We start from the raw sequence: 12,227 nt of genomic DNA, 5'->3' as shown, positions 1-12,227 counted from the left end.
TCTCAGGCATTGTATCATCCTCAAAGGCCAAGGTGAAGGCACCGGTGGCAACCTGATTATCCCTCAGACCCCAGTAAACGAAATATACACCTCATCACTCTAAATTGGCGTGTAGCTCATTGTCAGTCCGCAAAAGAAAGTCTCTGTGAAATATGATACCCTGGACCATATTTAAGCTCTTATGGGGCATGATGGTTACGGAAACATCCTCCAGCTTGTTACAAGTGAGTAACTCCCATGACTGGGCAGAGGATGCTGTTTTGATCATGACTGACCCAGACCTCATTTCGGACAAGCCTACGACCTCACAAAACTTGTCCTCTAAATGCTCAACAAAAAACTGAGGCTTCATCATCATCATCATGAAAGATTCCCCATCAGCTCTCGAACATAAGAGGTACTGGGGTGAATAAGATCTGCTGCCACACTTAGCTTGATGTTCCTACCATGGTGTGGCCAGGGAGGGGAACGATTTGGGGTCATATTTCTGTGCACTGAATTGAGTTCATGAATGCTTAGAGACCGCTGGTGTTTCACCACCAGCAAGAGATGATAGACTACGCATCATCGCGTGTCATCCGCCCTGATGCCATCCACTCCTCCCCACGGGCGCCACCCAGCCGCGGCAGAGGCCACCTGACAGGATGGCCATTGCAGGGAGTCCCGATGCCCCAGGGGGATGGGAATCTACCCCTTGGCATACGTAGGGAGTTAATGGTGCAGGTATCAGCAGAGCGATCCCTGTGTGGTCAGGGGGCTACAACTAACAGGGTACATGGGGGCCCCAATACAACGGACTGGCTACCGTGCTGGATATCAGGTGCTAAGAAGTCCATGGTCATCACCAACGCAGAAAGCAACACTGCATAGTGCATGGTGGAAAACGCACCCCAAGAGTTGGTGAATGGGCGGGACTGCAATGTGACGACGAGGAAGCGGGCTACAGATCTCAATGCATGATGGATGCACCGTGTAAGGCGCCCTTCCCCAATTGACTCGCTCTTCAGGAAAATTTTGAAGAACAGAGATCAAACCCTACAGGGGACCATCACATAAAGGCTGAAACATGTGAAACTCCTTTTAGTCACCTCTTACGACAGGCAGGAATACCTTGGGCTTATTCTAACCACCAGATCCACAGGGGGATGACAGATTTTGCTCTCCCACAGGACTTTACCTTTCTTTCCTATTACTAAAAAGTAACATACAATTTTCCCTCTCTCTTTTCCTCGGTTTCTCTAAGTGAAGCTTGAGAATTTCTATTTGTATGTACAGCTGACAAATTTCCAGAGAGCAATCTGCATTTTCCTGAATATCTGAAAAATGGGAATTTGAGAGTATTTAATATAATTTCTTTACTATCACAGAATTTCCACATACTTTTTGAAATATGTGTATACCAGCCGAGTTTTCATTGCTTAACAAAAGTTTAACATATATTCTGTGCACAATTGCAACACACAAGAAAAGAGAGAAAATAACTAATAGACTATAAAACAACAGTTCAGAATCTTTATTTTGAATGAACAGTAACATTGAAATGCATTAGACATTTTCTGAAAATATAATGTTAAATCAATTGGTACAATTTATTACATTTCAGGATAAGTCTTATAGAGGACCAACATGAGAGTGCTTATTACAATTTAAAGAACTTTTTCATGAGGAAAAAATTATAAACAACTTTCCATTGACTACAAGATATTTAAAATATAAGCTTACCAAAGATCAGCATTATGGTCATATGGACTTTCCTCAATGAGTTCTGGTGCCATGTAAAGGGGCGTTCCTTTAATGGAGGTAAGCACATGTGTTCCGGCACTCATACTTCTTGCAAATCCGAAGTCACACAATTTTGCGGTACCATTCCCTTCAATCAGGATGTTTTGTGGCTTCAGATCCCTTAAACATCAAAACATTCTACATCTATACATGCTATCTTCCATGCAAAGTGTGGACATTAATTAAATAGCTGGCAGGAATCTGAGTACAAGATGTGATATTAATCCACACAGTTTTACTCCATGTTAAAGTTTAAAAAAATCTTGTCACTAAATTACTACAATCCCAAAATATAAAAGCCCAAACCACAATTTGAAGAAAGGGGAGTGGCACAATACAAAACCAAATGGAAGTGTTTGTTGATGACTGGATAATCAGTATGTCATATGTCCTACCATATTCCAATTTAATTTCAGAATTTTCAAGAATTTAAAATAAGTGGGAGCTAATATTTGGCCCAATAACAATACTTTTGATGAATTATATTTTTTGGCTGTTTGACATTCAATTATACTTCTTTATGTACAGTTTTTACAGTTGCTACTACTGTAAACTGAAAAGCAGTATGCTTACACATACAATTTTCTTTTCTATTTATATGTAGCCAGAAGATACAGACTAAGATACCTTATCAAAGAAGTCCTCTGAATGAAGACAATGGAACGCTTAAGGGAAAGTGGTGGTGTTGCATACAGTGGATAAGCTGAGTAAGGAAGAGGGAAAGGAAAGGGAGGGGTGAAAGGAAAGGGAGAGGCTAAGAGAAAATGAGTGAAGAACAATAAATAAAAGAGAAATGAATATGGCTCTGCTGCAACCAGAGGTAGTGTTATGAGGCACAATGAGAAAACAGCAGAGGATGATTCATAGGCTCTAACATTTATGAGTCAGAACTGAAGTGAGAGGGAGAGAGTAAAGTAATGATAAATAAGAAGGTAACAGATTTAGAGGAGGCAAGGTGACAACAAAGACAGAGATCGGGGAAGTGCAGAAAGTACTAAGTTTGAGGAAATAGTGATTGTGGGACAGAATAATAGTTTGAACAGGCAGTTGCCATCTATGCAATTCAAAGAAGGTAATATTAGGATAAAGGTTACAGATGATACTAATAAAGCAGCCATTGATGTTGAACTTGTCTTCAGTGCTTTGCTTTGTTTCTGCATGGTAATACAATTCCGTGGTCACAATTTGGCAGCAGTCATTCATCCAGATGAACAACTGGTTGGTTATCATTCTCAAAGGAAGATCACACAGAAGCTGGAAAGGACTGGTATATGATGTGTTGCTTTTACTTGGATGATTCTGCCTCTGGCAAGTTAAATTATGCCATTATGTGATAGATGGGGGCATGGGATTAATCGTACAACAACATCTGCCACATGTATGTAACTCATGCTACATGGTGTTGGAAATGGGAGCTACTTCAATGTGAACTGAGATATTTTGTTCGTTAGGTGCCTGTGTGTTCCTTTGCTCTGGAGTTTGAAAGCTGAGTGACTACATTCCAATCCTTATTCATGCCCATCTCTATCGCCCCAAGCCACTATAAGGTGAGTAGTCATCTTTATTCATTCCACTGTTTGCATCACACCCTGCATTTTCCAGTACCATAGTGTGTACTGCCTTTAACAATGCAACTAGGCTTTTGGCTGACTGCTGCATTGATTACATTCAAACTGTTTATTGAAGATGCAAATAAATTTATTTGGCCTTCGAACTGTAATTCTAGCGATTTGCAACATGTGGAAGCATCTGGAGGAAATGTTTTCTTCCACTTGAGGTATTTCACTGCTGTATCTGCTTGTGGTCGAGTGATAAACCCTATGCAATGTAGAAACAAAGTTGAGCATTTGACACTAATATTTCCTTAATTTTTTGAAACCATATTTTTCTGTATGTGACAGGTACCTGTCTGACAGAGGGAAAATGACTGTTTCTTTCTGTAAAGCAATATACAAATTATAATTTCATATTTTATCATGTATGTAATGATATCGGTGTTGGTGTGTAAATTCTCAGTTGAGCTGCTGCTGCTGTTCTTTGGTTGCCATGAGTATCATGTGGATATATAACACTGAACAAATCTTTGTTTATGCAGCAAAAAAGTTATCTAAAAATGATGAATTCAAGCATGTAGCTTGCGATGTTATACCACATTATTGAGGACAACTTATGAAGTCATTTGATGTGTTCTCAAGTTTAAAACAAGACAGAGAAGAGGAAAATTGTCTCAATTGACACATGTGGACAAGAATAATTATTGTGACTGAAGAAGAAAAACAATCCAAAAAAGTAACTGGTGAGGAGAATTGGGCAATTACAGTTACCTACATCTAACTCTGAAGTCTACCATGAAGTGCACAGTAGAGGGTATATCCCATTGTACCAGTTGTTAGAGTTTCTTCCAACGCCATACACATATGGTGCACTGGGAGAATGATTGTTTGAATGCATCTGTGTGTGCTGTAATTATTATAATCTTCTTCTCATGATCCCTATGTGAGCAATATTTAGGAGGTTGTAGTACATTCCTAGAGACATCATTTAAAGCTTGAAACTTTGTTAATAGACTTTCTTGAGATAGTTTACATCTTCCTTCTAGAGTCCGTTCAGTTTCTTCAGCATCTCTGAGACACTTTCCCATAGATCAACCAAACCTGTGACTATTCGTGTTGTCCTTCTCTGTATACGTTCTATATCCCGTGCTAGCTCTATCTGGTGCAGATCTCCCATACTTGAGCAATATTCTATAATGCATCGCATGAGTGATTTGTAAGGGATCTACTTTGTAGACTGACTGTATTTTCCCAGTATTTTGTTAATAAACTGAAGCATACCATCTGCTTTACCCACATCTGAGCTATGTGATCATTATATTCTATATCCTTACAAAGTGGTACACGCAGTTAGTTGTAAGAGCTGACCTATTCCAACAGTGACTCATTGATATTATAGTCATACAATACTATGGTTTTTTGTATTTTGAAGTGCACAATTTTATATTTCTGAACATTTGCTAATCTTTGGACCACTTTGAAATTTTAGCAAGATCTGACTGAATATGTCCGACAGTACTGTATTATAGATATCTTGCATCATCTGCAAAAAGTCTGAGGTTACCACTAATGTTGTCTGCAAGGGTCCTAACACACTTCTCTGACGCACACCTGAAATTACTTCTATGTCTGACAATGACTCTCCATCCACGATAACATTCTGCATTCTCCATACCAACTGAGCCAGGTGGTGCAGTGCTTAGCATACTGGACTCACATTCGGGAGGACAACAGTTCAAACCTGTGGCAGGCCATCCTGATTTGGTTTTCCATAATTTCCCTAAATTGCTTCAGGCAAATGCCAGGATGGTTCCTTTCAAAGAACACAGCCGACTTCCTCCTCCGTCCTTCCCTTATCTGATGAGACCAATGACCTCGCTGTTTGATCACCTCCCCCGAATCAGCCAACCAACCAACCATCTCACTACCAAAAAGTCCTCAATCCCTTCACAAATGTCACATGATACCCCACATGATTGTACTTTTGACAATAAGTGTAGGTGTGATACTGACTGAAATGTTTTTTGGAGATTAAGAAAGACTGCACATACCTGTCTCCCTTGACTCAAAGCTTTCTGTATGCTGTGTGAGAAAAGTGGGAGTTGGGTTTCACTTTTTTTTGGAATCCATGCTCTTTGGCGGTGAGATCGTTTTGTTCAAGAAAGCTGATTATGTCAGAGCTCAGAATATGTTCTAAGATTCTACAACAAATTGATGTCAAGGATATCGGACTGTAGTTTTGTTGATAATTTCTACTACCCTTCTCGTGGATGGGTGAGACCTGTGCTTTCTTTCAACTATTGGTACCGTTTTTTGTTCATGGAATTTACAATACTTTATAATTACACAAGAGGCTAACTCAGCCACAAGCTCATTTTATTTTGGAATGGGACACAGTTTATGATGTGTAAGTCGTATTTTCACCACATCAACAGTAAATGTTGAAAAATTAGCTATTTGGACAAAAGTGAATTCGAAGGCAAAGAAAAATCTCATTTCCTTACTACATAAAAAAACACCCTTACTTCGAGTTGCCAAATGTGAAACTGCTAAAGGTGTGTGGGAAAGGTTGCACCAGATTTATGATAGTTAATCTGTAGAAAATATTAACTTGTTGTGACATAAGTTTCCTAATACTGAATGGGAATAGGTCATTTTTCAAAATTTGATGAAGTTCAAAAAAAGCTGTCTCTGCTAAATAAACCAATAGATGAAATTGATTTGTGTGCATGTTTACTTCAGTCATTGTCAAAAGAATTTGATCACATTTGTGTAACTTGGTATGATATACTAACAAAGAGAGAAAACATGGTACAACTTACAGGAAAAATGTCTGAATTACACTACTGGCCATTAAAATTGCTACACCACGAAAATTACATGCTACAGACGTGAAATTTAACCAACAGGAAGAAATGCTGTGATATGCAAATGATTAGCTTTTCAGAGCATTCACACAAGGTTGGTGCTGGTGACGAAATCTACAACGTGCTGAAATGAGGAAAGTTTCCAACCGATTTCTCATACACAAACAGCAGCTGACCGGCGTTGCCTGGTGAAACGTTGTTGTGATGCCTCGTGCAAGGAGAAGAAATGCGTACCATCACATTTCCGACTTTGATAAAGGTCGGATTGTAGCCTATCGCGATTGCGGTTTATAGTATCGTGACATTGCTGCTTGCGTTGGTCGAGATCCAATGAGTCTTAGCAGAACATGGAATCAGTGAGTTCAGGAGGGTAATACGGAACGCCATGCTGGATCCCAATGGCCTCGTATCACTAGCAGTCGAGATGACAGGCATCTTATCCGCATGGGTGAAACAGATTGTGCAGCCACGTCTCGATCCCTGAGTCAACAGATGGGGATGTTTGCAAGACAACAACCATCTGCACAAACTGTTCAACGACATTTGCAGCAGCATGGACTATCAGCATGGAGACCATGGCTGTGGTTACCCTTGACGCTGCATCACAGACAGGAGCACCTGCGATGGTGTACTCAACGACGAACCTGGGTGCCCGAATGGCAAAACGTCATTCTTTCAGATGAATCCAGGTTCTGTTTACAGCATCACGATGGTCGCATCTGTGTTTGGTGACATCGTGGTGAACAGACATTGGAAGCGTGTATTCGTCATCGCCATACTGGCTATCACCCGGCGTGATGGCATAGGGTGCCATTGGTTACACGTCTCGGTCACCTCTTGTTCGCATTGAATAGTGGACGTTACATTTCAGATGTGTTACGGCCCTTGGTTCTACCCTTCATTCGATCCCTGCTAAACCCTACATTTCAGCAGGATAATGCATAAAAGCATGTTGCAGGTCCTGTACGGGCCTTTCTGGATATAGAAAATGTTCAACTGCTGCCCTGACCAGCACATTCTCCAGATCTCTCACCAATTGAAAACGTCTGGTCAATGGTGGCCGAGCAACTAGCTCGTCGCAGTACTGCAGTCACTACTCTTGATGAACTGTGGTATCGTGTTGAAGTTGCATGGGCAGCTGTACCTGTACACACCATCCAAGCTCTGTTTGACTCAATGCCCAGGTGTATCAAGGCCGTTATTACAGCCAGAGGTGGTTGTTCTGGGTACTGATTTTCTCAGGATCTATGCACCCAAATTGTGGTGAAAATGTGATCACATGTCAGTTCTAGTATAATATATTTGTCCAATGAATACCCATCTATCATCTGCATTTCTTCTTGGTGTAGCAATTTTAATGGCCAGCAGTGAATGAGTTGCAAAAAAAGGAAGAGATGAAACAAATGTAGTAACTTCAGTGTTTCCACAATCCAAGAGAAGGACATCAATATGACAGAAATAAAATGGTTCTTATGCAAAAAGGCGAAATTCATTCAAACATGATGTAAAGAAGTACTTATCTTGTGGTAAAAGTGGACCTATTTCGAAAGACTGCAAAGCAAATTGTGCATGCTTGAAATGGAAAGGTAAAGGTCATCTACCTAGGAACTGTCCTAGCTGTGGTAAGTCTGCAATATAATGTAATGCAATGCAATACAACACAATCATTCTGATTCTGCAACGTTACAGGCTGTGGAAAAGTCATCAGTAGCAATTCCAGGAAAAACTTGGTTTGAGAAATCTGAATTATCTGAAAATGTAACTATAGCAGTAGGTGATGAGTGGTACATTGACAGTGTTGCAATACATCACATAACAAATTGTTGAGATTGATATGTTTCATACAATCCTCTTGATACGCCAAAGAAAATGGACAGCACTCAGAATAATGAGCAGATCAAAGCATTTGGAAGTAACCATACTGATGTTGAAAGTTTTGATCGTAAAACAGTGAACCAGGCATATTTTGAAGATGTGTAGTACTGTCCAGATGATGCTTGTAATTTATTGTTGGGTAGGCTTAAGATAAATGTATTGATCAAAGTATCAAAAATGGCAGTAAAATGAAGTAACACACGAAATGCTGTTGCTTTATCTGAAAGCAAGAATGAACTTCATTCTTTAGCAATGAAAGTGATTCAGCACCAACAAATTTTTTGTTGTAAAGGAAGCTACTGATACTCTTCATAGGTGATGTTAGCAGCCGATATTAAGTAGCAGGGTTGGGGTTGGGGTTGTTAGGGGGAAGAGACCAAACAGCGAGGTCATCGGTCTGATCAGATTAGGGAAGGATGTCGGCCGTGCCCTTTCAAAGGAACCATCCCGGCATTTGCCTAGAGCGATTTAGGGAAATCATGGAAAACCTAAATCAGGATGGCCAGATGCGGGATTGAACCGTCATCCTCCCGAATGCAAGTCCAGTGTGCTAACCACTGCGCCACTGAAGATTGTATGCTAAGTAAACACCATCGGCTAGTTTTAGGTAACCAAGCTGATAAATAATCTGGTCCAGGATGATGTCTGTGGTCCAATGAAAGAAAAGGATTTCACTGGCTATCAATATTTTCTTTTTTTAAGGGTGACTTTATGGTTTCGGAGTGACATATTTTTTATGGGAAAAAGATGGGGTTGTACAGAATTTGCCAATTTCCATTAAGATGGTGAAAAAACAAACTCAACTGAATATTAAGGAATTGTGCACTGATGTGGAAAGGAGTTTGATAACTGTGACGTAAAGAGAGCTGAGTCAATTGGGTTGAAACATTCTGTGACTGTGCCATACACACCACAGCAAAATGGAGTTGCTAAATGTGAGAACAGGATTATCTATGAGATGGTGTGTCCATGGCTTCAGTCAGCAAGGCATATTCCGAAAGCATTGTGGAGTGAAACTGTACTTGCTGCAACTCACACTCTTGACTGATCTGGATGGAAATAGTTTGACGCTAAATCTTTGGAAGATTATATAGTTGACTATGATGACTATAACTAATGTATAAACTTTACAGTTGAGTTATTATCAGCTCAGATGCAAAATTAAAGGATGAAACATTATGACCACCATTGATGAATGTTATTAACAAGTTTGCTGAAGTCTCAACTGTGGATGATTTTAAAAATAAAACACCATATAAAGTGAATGATCGGAAACCTTCAAAGAAAATCATGATCATGTGGATGTGACTGAAGAGGCAAATGGTGTTTCTTTAAATGAAGCTAAAAATAGTGATGGACAATGAGCATTGAGGAGCAGGGAAATGACTAAAAAGTCAATAAGTTACCATGATGAACCTGAGCAAATGAAGGTGATGATGCTGAGGGAAGTTCCAAAAGACTATGATGAAGCACTGAAGTCTTCAGATGCAGAAAATTGGAAAGGTGGAATGGATGAAAAAACCCACTCATATAAAAATTTTGTACCTGGAAATTAGTTGATTTACAAGTCGGAAGAAAAGCTATAGGTAACTGCTAGTTGTTTGCAACAAAATTGAATAATAACAATGATGTTGTCCACTACAAGGCAAGATTTGTTGCAAAGGGGTTTAGTCAGAAGCCAGAAGTTGATTTTTCTGAAACATTACACCCTGTTGTTAGATTTGAAACAATCAAAGCCATTTTCTGTGCAGCTGTTCAATGAACTTGGAAGATTAAAAAATTTACTGTCAAAATAACATTCCTGAATGGTTCAGGTCATGTGTGCAGACTGCTTTGAAGCTTGTATGGATTGAAGCAAGTAGCAAAATGTTGGTATGTATGCTTGAATGAGTACTTCAGAAATTAAGCACTTAAGAAATTAAATCTATCAGAGAGCAAAACTGATTTACATATGCACTTTGAAGGGAATCTAATCCTTTTATTTCATACGGATGATGCACTGATGATGGGATCCGATGAAATGGTTAATAGTTAGACAGTAAAATTACAAGAAGAGCTTGATATTGTGGTTAGCAAAGTGAATTGCTATTCAGCCTCAAAATCCAAAGATTTGAAAATTGTTTACAGATTAATCAGACTGCATATGCAAAAAAAGTGTTGGCAAGGTTTGGTATGACAGAGCAGATCTAGTACCACTATGTGTTGAACCAGGATGGGTAGCTAGTGATTCACCACCAGCTAATGACACTGACACAAGATATTATAGGTAGTCTCATGTATTTAACATTGAGAACACATCCAGATCTAACACATGCTGTCAATGAGAGCATAAGATTTACCTAGTAAAGCCCACCTTAAACTGGTTAAATGAATTCTTCACTATCTACAAGATACAACTGACAATGAAATACAGTTTAGAAAATTAATGACTTCTGTTATATAACCTAATAGTGACACAAATCATGCAAGAGAAAAATTGATAGAAGTTCAAGTGGTGTTTTAATGAGGTATTGTGGTGGACCAGTAATCCAGAAAAGTAAAGTTCAAAATGTGTTGCACAGTCATCATTGGAAGCCATATTTGTTGCTATAAGTGAGCCAAGTAAATCACTAATGTGGCTGGATCATTTATTGAAGGAAGCTAAAATTATTGAAGAAAGTTCACTTGCTACATTAAATGCTGATAAAGTACTATGCTGATAACCAAAGTACTATTAAATATGTAGAAGGTACAGGATTCTATGAGCACTCTAAAAATATTGAAACTTGTTTTCAGTAAGTACGGCAGTTAGTCAATGAGAAGAGGATCAATGTAGGACATGTTTCAGCAAAAGAGCGAGAAACAGAAATTTCAAACACGCGGTTAGTTTTTTTCAAGTGTGATTGCGAGTAGTTGTTATACTTACGTTTGCAGTGCTTGTTTATGTGCGTTTTGTTGTGTTTATTGAAGATGATGAAACATAAAGGCATTTTCAAGAAACGACAATTTAGAGGAAGCAAGTTTAGAAAGCTTTCTGTACAAGAGGTTATGTCACCAGGCAACAATGTTTGTGATTGTAATTCTTCAACAAGTGCATCATCAAAGAAGCTCTCACCATTTCAAGAGAGTTGCATCGAATTTACTGTAAGTGACAAGGGGTGCAGTAACATTATTATAAATTTGAGAATATTATCAGATGTAATTTCTAAATTTGTACAATGTAGACAGTGTAGTGAGTCACAGAGTGCGAAAATTTGTGAGAGTGCCAGTGGGAGAAAAGGCCTAGCAATTGCTTTGGATTTAATTTGCACTAAATGCTCAGCTGTGATTTCATTTATGAGTTTTTCAAAACCAGATGCAAGTGGCCCTTATGAAATCCATACTAGATTAGTTTACACCTTACGATCCATTGGCAAGGGCATGGCTGCACGGAGAACTTTTTGTTCAGTGATGAACTTACATCAACCACTGAATAAATTTGGAAAACTGACTGCAATATTAGAGAAAGCTGTATGTGACGTCAGTGAGGAAAGCATGAAACTGGCTGCTAGGGAAGCAGTGGAAGAAAATGATGGATGTTCAGATATTGCAGTTGCACTTGATGAAAGTTGGCAGAAAAGAGGAAGTACTTCTCTGAATGGAGTAGTGACTGCCACGAGTGTAGACACTGGTAAAGTGTTAGATGTGGAGATGATGTCTAAACATTGCACATGTTGTAAAGTCAATGAACATAAAGAACACAACTGTGTGGCTAATTTTAGAGGAACAAGTGGTGGTGTGGAAGTTTATGGAGTACAACAAATATTTCATTGCTCTGTAGAAACAAGAGGTGTACGGTACACCAAATATTTGGGCGATGGTGACAGTAAGGCATACAACAATGTAGTGAACTCTAAGCAATATGGAGATGCCATTATTAGCAAAATAGAATGTGTAGGCCATGTTCAAAAACGTTTGGGAACAAGGCTGAGAAAACTAACTGTTGATATGAGAGGAAAAAAATTAGAAGATGGAAAATTGTTGACAAGACAGGGTCGGTTAACTAAAACTGAAATAGAAAACGCGCAGGTATGCTATGGGCAGGCAATTAGGAGAAATAAAGAAAATCTGGAGGTAATGAAGAGAGATGTTTGGGCCATATTTTTCCATAAGTCGTCTACTGATGATAAGC

At 39.1% G+C, this 12,227-nt stretch overlaps 1 protein-coding gene across 2 annotated transcripts in view; it reads right to left on the bottom strand.

Moving 5' to 3' along the window:
* LOC126478698 (serine/threonine-protein kinase fused) overlaps positions 1-12,227 on the bottom strand; it is a 209,849-nt gene that overhangs the window by 106,177 nt on the left and 91,445 nt on the right. For both annotated transcript variants that reach the window (XM_050103723.1, XM_050103722.1), the window contains exon 4: positions 1,723-1,902. In XM_050103723.1, coding sequence (XP_049959680.1) covers positions 1,723-1,902 — 180 coding nt within the window. The remainder of the gene's footprint in view (positions 1-1,722; positions 1,903-12,227) is intronic.

Source organism: Schistocerca serialis, chromosome 1 (assembly GCF_023864345.2).
Source record: "Schistocerca serialis cubense isolate TAMUIC-IGC-003099 chromosome 1, iqSchSeri2.2, whole genome shotgun sequence".
Classification (NCBI taxonomy): Eukaryota; Metazoa; Arthropoda; class Insecta; order Orthoptera; family Acrididae; genus Schistocerca; species Schistocerca serialis.
The sequence above is the reverse complement of the archived record's forward strand: the minus strand, read 5'-3'. Positions and strand labels throughout refer to the sequence as shown.